Source organism: Dendropsophus ebraccatus, chromosome 10 (genome assembly GCF_027789765.1).
Source record: "Dendropsophus ebraccatus isolate aDenEbr1 chromosome 10, aDenEbr1.pat, whole genome shotgun sequence".
Lineage (NCBI taxonomy): Eukaryota > Metazoa > Chordata > Amphibia > Anura > Hylidae > Dendropsophus > Dendropsophus ebraccatus.
The window spans coordinates 94439598-94454751 of record NC_091463.1 but is presented as its reverse complement, the minus strand read 5'-3'; the positions used below and the strand labels follow the sequence as shown (position 1 = coordinate 94454751).

The following is a 15154-nucleotide window of genomic DNA, read 5'->3' as shown; positions in this document are numbered from 1 at the left end:
CGCCCCTGGCAGGCGCACACGGATGCGCCTGCATGCGAATTCAAAGGCAGTAAAGATCATCCGGCCCGTACTGCAGTATGGTCACTATGATCTTTTCTGACACCGGTGACCTGGTCGGTGTCATACAAAGCGGGAACATAGCCTTAATATGTTTGTGTGGCTTTTTGGGGACTCATATATTACAGACCCATAATACTGTGTGATAGGGGCCTTAGTGGTCACATTGAAATCTGCGGGTTATATTTACCTAAAGATAGAAAAAATGAAAATTAGAACTAAATAAAAATTGGTGAGAAATTCCCTTTAAGACTGGGTTCACACACAGTATATATGAGGCAGTATTTGGTCCTCATGTCAGGTCCTCATAGCAACCAAAACCAGGAGTGGACTGAAAACACAGAAAGGCTCTGTCCACACAATGTTGAAATTGAGTGGATGGCCGCCATATAACGGTAAATAACGGCCATTATTTCAATACAACAGGCGTTGTTTTAAAATAACAGCAAATATTTGCCATTATATGGCGGCCATCCACTCAATTACAACATTATGTGAACAGATCCTTTCTGTGTTTTCAATCCACTCCTTGTTTTGGTTGCTATACAGCCTCAAATATAAGTAGTGTGAACATAGCCTAAGGATCCATATTGTACTATGCTAAGGAACATATTTTTTTATCCACAATCATGAAATCTGTCTTCAAATGAAGAAGGGACCCTAACTTTTCCTCATCCCTCTGACCTAGAAGACTTTGTAGAGGTCAAGGGCAAATGGCCTTCCCTTGCCCAAGCTTAAAATTGACCCATCTGCAACCTAGGATGCTGATGAACCAATGGTCACCCACGATTAACAGGAACACGCATAAGGACACCATGCCCTAGGAGTAATAAGATGGGGTCACATCTTCTTCTGATCCCTTATAGACTATTTATAGGGTTTTTTCTGCATTTACACGGCAGCATCTAGTGGCCAGAGTAAAAACCATTATACAACACTCCTGGAACATACTAGTAGGGTAACCGGCTTTCTGTGAAATTGGCCTTTATGTGTTTATGTCTGAGCGAGATTGTGAGCCCCCGCAGGTAGTGGTTCTACGTCTGTGAGGTCTGATGGGTATGCTGGGTGCCATATAAATAACAGGACATTATCTGATATCCCAGTGCCCTCTGATATGTGTGGTCTTCCACTGACTATGTTTTGCCATGTTATATTTTCACAGCTAAATATAAGAGAGGAGACATTGCACCTTACCCCTCCATTGGTTCATTCCACCTATAATGGAGGGGAAGAATGAGACGCATCATGGCTTCATATTAATGGGCTTCTCTGATTTGCCTGACCTTCGTCTTCTTCTCTTCTCCATCTTCACGGGAGCTTACATCATCTGTATTGTAGGAAACCTCTCCATTCTTATACTTATCATATCACAACCTCAACTTAATACCCCCATGTATTTCCTGATGGGGAATTTGGCATTTGTGGATATTTGCTTTACATCTATTACCATTCCACAGGCCTTGTACGGGCTGATCACTGGAGACACCTACATCTCCTTCAACGGCTGTATGCTGCAGCTCTTCTTCTACATGATAGCCGGTAACATGGACAGTTTCCTTCTGGCAATCATGGCCTTTGATCGATACTCTGCAGTCTGTCATCCATTGCGTTACTTAACCATCATGAGTCCGAAGACATGTATCTCAGTGGTGGCCTCTTCATGGTTCTTCCTGATCCTTCACTCAATTATGTTCACGGTCATATCCGCCTCTCTTGCTCACTGTGAGTGGTTTATACATCACTACTTCTGTGACTGTCCTGTGGTATTGTCGTTGTCCTGTTCAGTGCCCTATTACCTTCAAACAATAATGCTCGTTGAAACCAGCATCATAATCCTTGGCCCAGTGTTCTTCATCTTGGTGTCCTACATACTGATCATAATAGCCGTGCTGAAGCTACATAGTTCAAAAGGAAATTGGCAAACCTTCTCCACGTGTTCCTCACACATCATCATGGTCATCATCTTCTACAGTACAGGCATATTTATGTATTGTCGTCCAGGCTACGTCTACACTCCTTTATATGACCGGGTGGTCAGTATAGTGATTTGTCTTTTTATCCCCATGCTTAACCCTTTTATATACAGCCTGAGGAACAAGCAGGTGACATCAGCTGTAAAGAAAGTTTTTCTACAAACTTCAAGCTGAGAAAAGTTAGTAGATCCTTAATCTGGTGGCCATCGGACATTATCATTCTTATTAGGGAAAGATAAATAAAATTACAAAACTTACCAAAATGACAATTTGAACAAGATTTTACAAAGTTTGTGCAATTTTTGTTTTGTTGGGGAAACAAGGGGAACGTGGAGAGAGATGAATTGTGAATGGACACATAGGCCACGGTTTACTATAAAGAATGGGCAAGCAGCATACAGACTCCTAAATGTTACATTAGAGATTTATGTAAGAATTTACATTATCCCTATCCATGTCATCTTTCTTTGGATCATCCTGTGTAAATACAGTAGAGAAGAAGGCATTTAGTAGATTGGCCTTTTTACTCCTCCTCCACCATTACACTATTATTATTATTTCTAAAGGGACCAACAATTTCAGGTTACATTTTTTTAAAATAATTTATGAAGTGTTTTTACTATGTTTAAGATGATTCAGGTTTATTCACAATAAACATAAGTTGCTAGTTCTCTGCCCCATCCCTCCAGCTTCTTCATATTCTTCTATAGTGTGTTATTATTCTCTTTCATGTTTATTTCCATAAGGAACTTAGTGTTTTCTGAAAATATTCAAATTCGACTTTGTAATCTCTTGCAAGATTATTAATATTTTAAAAAAAGATGTCCAGTGCTGACCCAATACCAATATGTGGTAACCCACAGTTTACTGCAACCCTTACAATACTGCCCTCCATGATGCCTCACTAGTAACTGTGCCCCAATCTGAGTATTTTCCATCAACATCCACTTTCTGTTACTAAGCCAGTTGCTTACCCATTAAACACATATATTCCCCTATTTCGAACATCTTTTATTTTACATATGTACCAACTTTTTATGTAGTACGGTATAAAATGCTTTTTAAAAAGTTGAGATACACAAAGTCCACAGTCTCACCCAGGCCAAGTCTAGATACACAACGTCCACAGGCTCACCAATATCCCATCTAAATACACAACATCCACAGTATCCCCCAGGTCCAGCCTTGATACACAACATCCACAGCCTCACCAAGGTCTAGTCTACATACACAATATCCGCAGCCTCCGCCAGGTACAATCTAGAATTGAGCTTCTTATGGGAGCTGTGCAGATTATTTCGATCTCTCGTGAACCCATACTGATACCACGTTACAGGGTTATTTTATTAAGATACTTCAGCAAGGCATCTTCTTAGGAAAACCTCAAATACACTTAGGAACGAGCACTTTGCTTCCTGAAAATCTTTGTGTTTTTTTTTACGAAATTTGAGCTGCTGATCACGAAAATCACCTTGAATATATCACATACTATTTTTCTGAAATCTTCTGTTCTAGGGTTTTGGGGTTTTTTTCCCATATATTCTGGCTTTCCATGTATTGCCCTTAATTTCACTAGTAATCATTCTCTCTGTTTCGTTATGTGTTGGCTTTATTTGTCTATTTATTTTGATCTTACCATAACCTAACACAATCCAGAAGTAGTAAAGGGTCAGCACACCAAAAGTGAGTTGCTTAGTGTTTCAATATTTATTATCTATATCCCAATAGTAGAAAGCTGTGCATATTATATTGAGCGTCAATAAACTTTTTGGTTGTGGTTGCTGTGTAGAGGGCACTCAGTACCCATCCCACCTCTTCCACATTACTTTGCTTGGGTGCAGACACAAAGTAGTTTCCTGTCCACCCACAAACCTTGTCTTGTTTACCTACCCTGAAGAAGGGCAACCACATCCAAAACATTGCTCAAAATCATATGTACAACCTTCTAGTAGTTGGATGTGCATAATAAATATTGAAAGCAAATATACCACTAGGTACATTGCTTTGTGTTTTTTACATGAACAGACTGGCGGCGCGTAGATGTTAGTGCCATGGTCCTTTTTTTGAACCGCTGCCCAATTCCTGTGCATGGTGCCAGTCTATTTCCGAGCACCAGCCATGAAGTATTGGAGAGGGGCCCACCTGCCCCAGTGTGACAAAAAAAAACTCCCTTCTGTGACTTCCATTAGAAGAGGAGGGGAGATAGTCACATTAGGGGTGGGCATACCAATGCGTCATGCCGGGCTGCTGCTCGGGAATAAACCGATACAGTGCACAGAAACCGGGTGGCGGTTCAAAAAAAGGACCATGGCACTGACATCCACGCGCCGCCAGTCTGTTCATGTAAAAAACACAAAGCAATGTACCTAGTGGTACAATGGCTACACTAAGCTACTCACTTCTGCTGTGACAACTATTCACTACTCACCTTTATGTTTGAGTGCCTCTGAGCTGTACCATAGTAGTCTGTCTTTCCTACATTTCTGAACAAGATCAGAGAAGTGCTGCCTGCAGTGTTCAGTATTTTATTGTAACTTTAAAAACATAACTCTCCAAATGTATAAAGAAAATTAAATAAAAATTAAAGAGCGAAAGTTTCCCGCATTGAGACATAAAGATAAAACATTAAAATAATTCACAAAAAAAATCATAAGAACACGAGAAAAAAAGAATACATTGAGTTTTTTTTAGAATTTCTTTTAGAAAATAAAAGGAAATAAAATCATAGAAAAGTCAAAAATAAAAACATTATTAATAAAAATATATATATATATCCATCAGCATCAAGACCAAAATGGCTGTATTCCTATTCAAAGGATATTAACACCTTAGCACTTTAAGGATGTGGCCATTTTGGCCTTGAAGATAAAGCGTACTTTTCTGTTTTGTTTTTCTGTTTTATTTTATTGATTTATTATTTTTATTTCATTTAATTTTCCTCCGGTGGCCAGATGTTTGGATTTGTAATTGGTTTGTGTGGAAAATGCTCGGATTCTCCTGGGTCCTCGCAGATAGACAAGGTTAGTTGATGAAGGAGATGTTTCCCTCCTCTGAGGTTCTGAACACTGTATTAAAAACCTGAAATGGATCATCTGGGGAACTGTGCATCGTAGTATAGATAATATAAACCCTGACTGGTACAGTCATATCACAGACCAAGGAGTCAATGGTGGGCTTAATCTATGACTTATACACAGGTAACAAAGCAAGCTGTCCCGTCATGTTCCCTTATCTTGTATCTCTTTTATCGTTATGTGTTTCTACTTGTGAACATGAAACATTAGAAATTGGATTAAATGTAGTCTACTGGTGACCAGGTTCAGCCCATTTTTAGCCATGCTCTCACAGAGTCTCACAGAGTAGTCACTAGATGTCTAGATTCAGTCCATTAAAGCGACTCTGTACCCACAATCTCACCCCCCCCCCAAACCACTTGTACCTTTGGATAGCTGCTTTTTAATCCAAGATCTGTCCTGGGGTCCGTTCGGCAGGTGATGCAGTTATTGTCATAAAAACAAGTTTTAATCCGGCAGCGCTGTGTCTAACGGCCGGGGCTTACATTTGTATATGCATTAGGCTGGCACACCCTCTCTGTCCTTCCTCCCCACCCTCCTCATCATTAGGAATGCTCCAGGCAGATTGTTTCCTATTCCCCACCTGTGTGTATAATGAACATGGGCTGGATAGTTAATAAACCTGTGCAAAGCTCAAACAGCAGTAATGATGAGGAGGGTGGGGAGGAAGGACGGAGAGGTGGTGCCAGCCTAATGCATATACAAATGTAAGCCCCAGCCGTTAAACACAGCGCTGCAGGATTAAAAGTTGTTTTTAGGACAATAACTGCATCCCCTGCCGAATGGACCCCAGGACAGATCTTGGATTAAAAGCAGCTATCCGAAGGTACAAGTAGTTTGGGGGGGACAGATTGTGGGTACAGAGTCGCTTTAAACTTCGTGGACCGAGCCCGGTTACACTTGGTATAACCCAACATACTGTTACTGTGCCAATATACACTATGGGGGAAATTTATCAAGGCTTTTGCACCCATTTATCGGTGAATAATTGGATTTTTCAAGTTCTATTTATGAACCAGTATTCGACAGGCGAAAATTTTTTAGATGCGACTTTTTTAAAATCTTGTTTTGAGTATTCACCCAAAAATTCGTATAATCCAGGATTAGCGCCCAATTAATTATTTGCGGCTTTTTAAAAAGTCGCACAAACAAGTGCAGGCTTACGTCTGGTCAGTACCAGGTGAATATATTTGCGCAATTTTTGCATATTTGCGACTTTTTACTTAGATAAATTCACAATGGCAGTGCTACATTTTAATGAATCAGTCACAAGCTATCGGAAAACAAAATACACACCAATCCTCATTAGAATAGTCGCACACATTAGACTCCTTAATAAATGCCCCCCTATGGGTGTTGAGTAATTATTAGCAATAAATTTACTCTTACCAGCCTGGATGGGATATTTGCCAAGTTTTGAAGCAGTAAAGGAGATATTGGACCCCCGAACCATCAGAACATGGTTGTTTGTATATTTTCCTCTGATCTATCAATAACCCTCAAATATTTTACCCACCAGAGGTGTTAGACCGACAGGCCTATAGTTTCCTGTCTCACTTATTTCTTGCAGAACTCTGGGGTGGTCGCCATCGGGACCAAGTGATTTGTGTAGACTAGAAGACGGGAACACAGAATTTTTAAGATTTCTTTTACATTGCCCTCGTACACATGGAGTCCAAGAATGAGACTCACCATGGGTTTATTCTTTTGGGTTTCTCAGAGATGCCTCATCTTCGTCTCCAACTAATTTCCTTCTTTTTCACTACGTACATCTTGTGCATTTCAGGAAATTTCTTAATTTTCACGCTCATAGTATCGCAGCACCAGCTTCATGCTCCTATGTATCTATTGCTGGGAAACCTGGCAATGGTAGACATTACTTTTACCTCTATTATCATACCAAGGGCTTTGTACGGGCTCCTGTCAGGAGACACTAACATCTCCTTCCACGGATGTTTTCTGCAACTCTTCTTTTTTCTGGCAGTCGGTAACATGGACAGTTTCCTTTTAGCCATTATGGCTTTGGACAGATATGCTGCAGTCTGTCACCCGTTACGTTATTTAATGATCATGAACAAAAGAACATGTATCTGCCTGGTGGCCTCCTCCTGGGTCGTCGTGAGCCTCCACTCCACCTTGTACACAGTAGTGACGTCCACCCATGACTTATGTGCTTGGGTTGTTCACCACTTCTTTTGTGATCTGCCTGTCATCACCTTGTTGTTCTGTCCAAATACAGTAGACAAAGAACAAATGATTCTCTTTATTGAAGGAACTACAGTCATCTTCAGCCCAGTGCTCTTTATCTTGGTGTCTTATATCCTCATCATCAGTGCCGTGCTAAAGCTAGGTACATCACAGAGAAGGTGGAAAACCTTCTCCACCTGCACCTCACACCTTACTATGGTCACCTTGTTCTATAGTACAGTTATTTTTATGTATTTCCGACCAAACTCCATCTATTCTCCGAGTCATGACCGAGTGATCAGCATAGTATACAGTATTGTTATCCCAATGCTTAACCCCTTTATATACAGTCTGAGGAACAAGGAGGTCAAGGCTGCTGTATGGAGGGTGTTGAAATAGGTATAAGATTAGTGGAAATAAACTTTCACAACTTGGAAGACACTGGAGGACATTCTGCTGCTCTAAATGAGATGAGAATCAGACAATGGGTGCCACAGGTGATGTGCCCACCATTTATTTAGAAAAAAAAATTGTTCATAAAGTCATCGATAGGCGATACTGTAGCTATGCACGCCAATTCACAAATGTTAAATATGTCCCATTTGGTTTCCAATAGGAATGGTCCGAACCGAGTTCGGTTCGGGTTCGCACGAACCCAAACCCTCGGTAATGATTCCAGCTGTCTGCCCGCTCCGCGGAGTGGGCGGATGCAGCGGGAGGACCGCCTGGAAAACTGGGATACAGCCATAGCCATAGGCTGTATCCCAGTTTTCCAGGCGTTCCTCCCGCTGTATCCGCCTGTATCTGCTGCCGAGCATTCAGGTTCATACGAACCCGAACCTCGGCAGGTTCGGACCATCCCTAGTTTCCAACAATGCAATACATTTGCAAAACCATAATTTTCCCTGCTGAACGCATTTTCTGGAGTTCCCATTGTCCGATTTCCTCTCATTTGGAGAATGGCCTACATGAGCCCTTGAGTTTACTTTCACTAAGAGTCCTTTTACACAGACAGATAAATCAGCACTTGTTTAGCGAATGATGATTTTTTTTTTTTAAACAATAGGCGCTTGCTTAGAAAAAGTTGTTAATGCAATTGTAATTACTTTCGTGAATATCATTGTAATCGCTTTAGTATATAGACTGTGAATGATCGCGATTACGTATCTATATACCGTGAACAATGAGTATTTACACAGAGAGAACGATTAACAATGAATTTGAGGTCAGCTCAAAAGATGCGATCAATGACATATGAACAAATTTTAATTTGTTGTTTGATCGTTGTTGTGTTCACACCTGAAGATTATTGTGTAAATTTGAACGATTTAACAATTTTTAGCACAATAATCGGCTTGTGTAAAAGGCCCTTATCCCCCTATATTGTAAGGAGGAGCCATGGTTTATGGTTCAGGTCCTGATTTTTTTTTCTCTACTTTATTGGTTTGTAGATATGTTCTAAGAGCTCATTGAAATAAGGATTTTGTACTTATGTTTTAATGTCTAAATTGCAATGTAACAACCAGATTCTGATTTACAGATCTGTAAGTGGTTCAGTGAAGCTGTAGGCTATCCGCTTATTATACTTGGCACAGGTAGGGAGAAGGGTTAATAAGAAACATAGAATATTATTGGCAGAAAAAGACCACTGGGTCCATCTACTCTGCCCTTTTAGTATTTCCCAGGCAGGTTTACATTCACTTACTGTAGATTTACCAACCACATCTGCTGGAAGTTTGTTCCAAGCATCTACTACTCTTTCAGTGTATTGATATTTTCTCAAGTTGCTTCTGATCTTTCTCCCATTAACCTCTCACCGTGTCCTCTTGTTCTTGAGTTTTTCTTCCCCCCTAAATCGACATTCAATAAAGAATACTTATTGATACCTGATTCATGTTATAATGGTACAAGCAATATTCTATGCCCTTGTAGTTAAATGTTTTAAGCATATAAATTTCATAAAAATTTAAAATGGTCACTAACCTTTTATTCTAGTACAAGCAAATATAAGAAACTATGTAATATATTATTATCATACCAAAATACCTCTTTCTCAACTTAGAGTTCTTTTCTTTGCCACTCCTTCCTTAACTCAAAATTCAATCTGAAAAATGACTAAAATCTATTTGTAGATTTAACAACTCACTGAGGGATCAGATTACAGCTGCCTTTAAAAATCAATGGGTAGAGAGGGAGGGAGACAGGGACAGACATAGATGCCCTGCTGAAATCTCTAGTAAGTTTTATATCTCCCCCAGAACAAGATACCCAGCTTACACTACTCGTTGCTGCTCTATAAGACACATCATGGCGGGTAGTCTACACCCACACTCAGAGACAACACAGAATTAGACATGTATCCCGCAGAGGCAAAACTTGTGAGAAATGTCATACAAGTTATATAATAAAAACTTTTTTTTTTAAACACTAATTTGTAGCCCCCCAGGGGACTGATTGCTCGTAAAGATCAATGCAATACATAAGTACTGCATTGATCTCTGCAATCAGCTCTCCATTAAGTTTTGACAGCAGCACTTTACTGGTTAATAAGCAAGAGCTGCATTTTCCCTGGCTCCTCTCTGTACCCCCTTAAGGACCCCATACAGCTATGTTTTGGGTCCTTAAGGAATTAATGGTGTTGCAATCTTGTGAGTTTCAGGGCCAAGGCAGTGTGGAAAATTCATTGTCATGTTCCTTCAGCCCCTCCCTAGTGCCAACACAGACCTGTTGAGCCCCGAAAGATCACAGATGGGAAGGGCTTTATGTTGTTTACATCAAATGTGGAGCCATCCATCCATGATTCAGCAGAAAGTGGGACACATCACTCCTGAAGACCTTTTACCATTTGCCAATATCCATTGAGGTCATTGATGTGAAATTTTTTCATGGTTCAGGAACAGCCAACAAGTGTGGATGTTTAAGAGATATAGGCACCATACTTCTGGAGCCCAACACCTCTGTAGCTTCTGTGACAGATTTGCTTCTACAGTGTAAAAAAAATACCCACAAAACTCAAGATGGCTGTTTTTGGAGAAAATCATGACAAAAATCTTAAGGCCAAAAAAAAACAAAAAAAAAAACTGCAGAATCCACAGATGTGAAATATTGGAGCGGGCTTTATAGACAGTATATACAGTACATATACACCCACTACTAACGACTGACATCAGCAATCACACAGATGTCAATCACTTTATAATTTAAATGTCACTGTCAAAACGGACAGCATTTAAACAGAAAGGCAGGCAGACACCATTAGTCTAAATTATGTTTGCCTTAAGACTTGCAGTGCTGAAAAAAACCCTTTGATCCACTTGGCAGCTGTAATCTAACTGACCTTCAGATTCTTATTTATTGACTGGTATCGGTATAGCAGACATTGCTGGGTGGAGACAGTGTTGTGAGTTACATCAGTACCTGCCCAGAGCACCTCTCGCTCTTGTGTTTCTATCTCAGGCCCATAGCTTCATATACAGTGGGGCCATTTTCACAGAAGCGACTTGACCCATCGCTATATCTGTAGAGTGCTTTGAGCTTTAGCCATTGGGCTCCCAGGTTGCCTATCTGAACATTATGAAAAGTTTATTATTTTCCACCGTACATAATTTGTGTCAGTGACATCCGGGGGAATTCATCCGCCGCACATAACAAATCCCAGTGTCTGGCTCATTACCTCTCTTGTTGTTTAGGGAAATGCAACTCCGTGGGGGCCACAGCCGCTCCTGTATATAACCTCAGCTTTCTGACTGAAAATTTCTAATAATAAATAATCTTTTTCTTCTCTTCTCCCTGTTTATCCCTTCACCACCTTCTCAAATGAATTATTATATGTGCTATGTCTCCATGTCCCATCCTACGTGTCAACCTCTGGCTGCGCTAACATGACCTTCTGAGCTTCCATCGTCCTCGGACTTCATTTTCTTTAAAATTTAGCAAACTCTCATAATTTTTAGTCTTTATTCTTCAAAGTCTATCGTTTTTGAGATAGTTCATCAAAGACAAAAGGCTTGTCTTGCTCCCATAGTTCATACTTGTGCCATCTCTTCCCCAGGTAATTGATGCACCAGGCTGTCCACATGATGTAGAACGTGGTCCATCAGACCAGACACCTTTTTCCACTGCTCTATGGCACTGATGCCCATTGTAAGGGGGACAGAAGTTAGAATAGGCACAAGCAGCTGCCATGTCCAGTGTGATCTGACTACGTTCCATCATAGTCAGCAGAAAACTTTTCGGCAGTTTGCTCAACAGCAGCTCTTCTGTAGGATCAGGCCAGATAGACCTGCCTTCACCCCTAAACACATCAACGAGCCTTGGGTGCCTACAACCCTGTTGCTTGTTACCCCATCTTAGTCAGTGATTGAGTGGGTGAAAGGAGGAAGCATTGCTCAGAGAAGAATAGGCACCACCAGGGTAGACATAGTGTGGGTTTGGGGGGGTATATTCATTTTATAGCAGCCTGAACCTATAAACAAGCCATTTATTGGGCCAAACATTTGTTTTATCACCATAAAAAAAAAAAAACTTTTGTCCTAGAGTCGTCAAATGTTTTGATTGGTAGACGTCTGAGTGTCAAGATTTTAAGATCACAGCTTAATTATGGATTGAGTAAAAAGTCTACAGGTATTGATTATTTACACTTGATGTCAGTGAATGGAAACATGTACATGTACCTGCAGAGGCTGAACCACCAGCTAAGGGTGTGTTGACAAGCCTCTAGTCCAAGTTTTTTACCTACACTTATACACTGTAACACACAAGGGAGGGATTGGTGGCTCATTTGTTTAGGTTGATCTAGATTAGAAGTATAGTAACCAATTCTTCAATAAGTGATCAGGACTAGGTCAAGAGGGTTTTCAGCTTCAAGAGGTGAACAGAATTGGTCCCATTTATTGACAGCAGAGCGCTTACAAATAGTATCTTCATGTAGAGTTATTATGTTATAGGCAGGTCCTGACATCGTCCTTTTTCCCAGGTCCCTTCTGCGATGTCCATGTCCACTTACAATTCCTCCAATGTGCGGTTTGTCCTCCTGGGTTTCTCAGATGTTCCTCAGCTTCGGTTCTACCTCCTCTTCCTGGTCTTCCTCATGTACCTGGTTGCACTTCTAGGGAACCTGATCATCATCTTCTGTATAGTGTATAACAGATCTCTCCATTCGCCCATGTTCTTTTTCCTCAGTAACCTCTCCATTGTGGACATATGCTTTGTATCAAGCACCATCCCAACTCTTCTCTCCACCCTGATGTCTGATATGAGGTCTTTCGGATTCCCCTCTTGTATTGCCCAAATGTTTAGCTTCATCTCCTTCGGAAACCTGGAAAACAACATTCTGGCCGTCATGGCCTATGACCGATATGTGGCCATCTGCAGCCCACTGAACTACAGTTATAGGATGAGAAATAATTGGTGTATTGCACTAGTGGTCCTGTCCTGGGTGGCCGCCTGTGCTCACTCTCTTCTTCATACCCTTAAGGTGACAACCCTTCAGTATTCGGGAATAAAGCAAGTGAATCATTTCTTCTGTGAAATTGCCCAAGTTTTGTCCGTCTCGGACTCAGACACGTCTTCCAACTTCTCCCTGATCCTCACTGAAGGGGCCGTGTCTGTTGGTGTCCCGTTTCTCTGTATCATCTTGTCTTACACATACATTCTGGCCGCTCTCTTTCGTCTTCATTCCACAGAAAAAATGCAGAAGACCTTCTCTACCTGCTCCTCTCACCTCATCACCGTCTGTCTCTTCTATGGGACTATTGCTTCTGTCTATTTTCGCCCCTCGGCCAGTTCTGTAGGTCTAAGAGAAAGAGCAGCCACCATAGGGTACACGCTACTCACCCCCATGTTAAATCCCATTATATACGGTCTGAGAAATACTGCAATGAGGAAAGTCATGAGAAAGCTTCTTCAGTAACTGTCAGGCGTCTGGTCATCCTCCTCCCGCTGTCACCAGTTTTCTAATAGGTAATTATTAACATTTATTGTGTAAAAAAAAAAAAAAGACATGCTGAATAAACTAAACTTTTTCTATTACAAAACACTACAGATTCATTCCTGTACATAGGAAACAATATTATAACAGTTATATTCTTGTATATAGGAGGCAGTATTATAGTAGTTATATTCCTGTATATAGAGAGCAGTATTATAGTAGTTATATTCCTGTATATAGGGGCAGTATTATAGTAGTTATATTCCTGTATATAGAGAGCAGTATTATAGTAGTTATATTCCTGTATATAGGAGCAGTATTATAGTAGTTATATTCCTGTATATAGAGAGCAGTATTATAGTAGTTATATTCCTGTATATAGAGAGCAGTATTATAGTAGTTATATTCCTGTATATAGAGAGCAGTATTATAGTAGTTATATTCCTGTATATAGAGAGCAGTATTATAGTTAAATTCCTGTATATAGGAGCAGTATTATAGTAGTTATTTTCTTGTATATAGAAGCAGTATTATAGTTATATTCTTGTATATAGGGGGCAGTATTATAATAGTTATATTCCTGTATATAGGAGTAGTATTATAGTAGTTAAATCCAAACGAAAAGAAAAGAGCTTGCACTCACCAAAAATCACTGCAAATCAATCCGTTTATTCAGTCTTGACAGACATGTGTGGGGAGGGGGAGTGAAAGCATAGGCATCCTGATGGCTACAGACTGTTTCCCGTGGCTAACCACGCATCTTCCGGCCTGAGTAGTTATATTGTTGTATAGAGGGGGCAGTATTATAGTAATTATATTCTTATATATAGGAGGCAGTATTATAGTAGTTATGGGCAATTGTAGAAAAGTAGAAGCGGTCACTCACAAATTTTGCTGTAAAATGCTTTATTGATCCGGGGGCGAACACAGCAGGGAAGGTAAATGAACGGGTGCAAGCAGACAAACGTTTTCACACGGTCACACGCTTCGTCAGGTCTGCCAGACCTGACGAAGCGCGTGACCGCGTGAAAATGTTTGTCTGAGTGCACCCGCTCCTCCACCTTCCCCCTTTCCCTGCTGTGTTCGCCCACGGATCAATAAAGCATTTCACGGCGAAACTTGTGGTGAATGACCGCTTCTACTTTTCTACAATTGCCTATGTTGGACTGTATTCTTTAGCGTTGAGCACCTCCACTAGCCGTTGCACTATACGATCCAGGATCTAGCCTACCGCCTTCTGGAGTCGCAGAGTCAGTTGTGGAATCAGTAGTGCCGGCCATCTGACCTTTGCTGACATTATAGTAGTTATATTCTTGTATATAGGAGCAATATTATAGTAGTTATCAAACAATATTGATATAGAGCAAAGACCACAAGGTACTCACCGAATCTGCAGCCTTGAGGCCTTTTTATTTAGCAATGCACATCAGAGAGGGAGGACAGGTGGACTCGCGGGCACATACACCCTTGGGACAGCCGTTTTACTGCTGTGTTATGATCTGAAGGATGTTGTCTTCCCCGATCTGGGTATGAATCCATCCCTGCAGACCGCAAACACCCATACATGCTGTCTACCCAGGGGCTGATGGGATCTTTCAGCAAGACAATGCAACATAAAACTTTCCAGTATTAGGCCTTATTCCCACGCTCCGTAAAATTGTCCATGATTACGGATCAACTTTATTACCCATTGATTTCTACTGCGCTTTTTAACGGATCCGCAAACCATTTTGTGAAAAAATAGGTCCCAGTGCGGATTGTGATAACAGTACAGATTAACCAATAGAAGATAATGGGATCCGGGAAAACCGCAGATCAAATCTAGCCAAACTATTTTTTTTTTTTTTTTTTAACCAGTTCAACATTTTTGCAGATGCAATCACGGACCATTATGACAGTGGAGTCATCATATTAATACGACTCCACTGTATATA

At 40.7% G+C, this 15154-nt stretch overlaps 3 protein-coding genes across 3 annotated transcripts; all 3 read left to right on the top strand.

Annotated features, from left to right (window-relative positions):
- The first annotated feature begins 1277 nt into the window (after nucleotides 1–1277).
- LOC138766585 (olfactory receptor 1L4-like) lies at nucleotides 1278–6707 on the top strand. The gene is made up of 3 exons (XM_069944176.1): nucleotides 1278–2090; nucleotides 2144–2209; nucleotides 6675–6707. The coding sequence occupies exons 1-3, from the start codon at nucleotides 1278–1280 to the stop codon at nucleotides 6705–6707; spliced, it is 912 nt and encodes a 303-aa protein (XP_069800277.1).
- A 65-nt stretch (nucleotides 6708–6772) lies between these two features.
- LOC138766584 (olfactory receptor-like protein DTMT) lies at nucleotides 6773–10153 on the top strand. The gene is made up of 3 exons (XM_069944175.1): nucleotides 6773–7454; nucleotides 8818–8886; nucleotides 9951–10153. The coding sequence occupies exons 1-3, from the start codon at nucleotides 6773–6775 to the stop codon at nucleotides 10151–10153; spliced, it is 954 nt and encodes a 317-aa protein (XP_069800276.1).
- A 2125-nt stretch (nucleotides 10154–12278) lies between these two features.
- On the top strand, nucleotides 12279–13202 carry LOC138766583 (olfactory receptor 1f45-like). The gene has a single exon (XM_069944174.1). It carries the CDS (start codon nucleotides 12279–12281, stop codon nucleotides 13200–13202), a length of 924 nt encoding a protein of 307 aa, XP_069800275.1.
- The last annotated feature ends 1952 nt before the right edge of the window (nucleotides 13203–15154 follow it).

Bases quoted from the DNA above. Each gene is read 5' to 3' on its own strand.
- LOC138766585 (XM_069944176.1), top strand. From the start codon at position 1,278: ATGGAGGGGAAGAATGAGACGCATCATGGCTTCATATTAATGGGCTTC. The intron at 2,091-2,143 runs GTCAGTATAGTG...TTTTATATACAG, and splicing joins CTCCTTTATATGACCGGGTG to CCTGAGGAACAAGCAGGTGA. The intron at 2,210-6,674 runs GTTAGTAGATCC...TATTTCTTGCAG, and splicing joins CAAACTTCAAGCTGAGAAAA to AACTCTGGGGTGGTCGCCAT.
- LOC138766583 (XM_069944174.1), top strand. From the start codon at position 12,279: ATGTCCATGTCCACTTACAATTCCTCCAATGTGCGGTTTGTCCTCCTG.
- LOC138766584 (XM_069944175.1), top strand. From the start codon at position 6,773: ATGGAGTCCAAGAATGAGACTCACCATGGGTTTATTCTTTTGGGTTTC. The intron at 7,455-8,817 runs GTACATCACAGA...TGTAACAACCAG, and splicing joins CAGTGCCGTGCTAAAGCTAG to ATTCTGATTTACAGATCTGT. The intron at 8,887-9,950 runs GTAGGGAGAAGG...TGTGAGTTTCAG, and splicing joins GCTTATTATACTTGGCACAG to GGCCAAGGCAGTGTGGAAAA.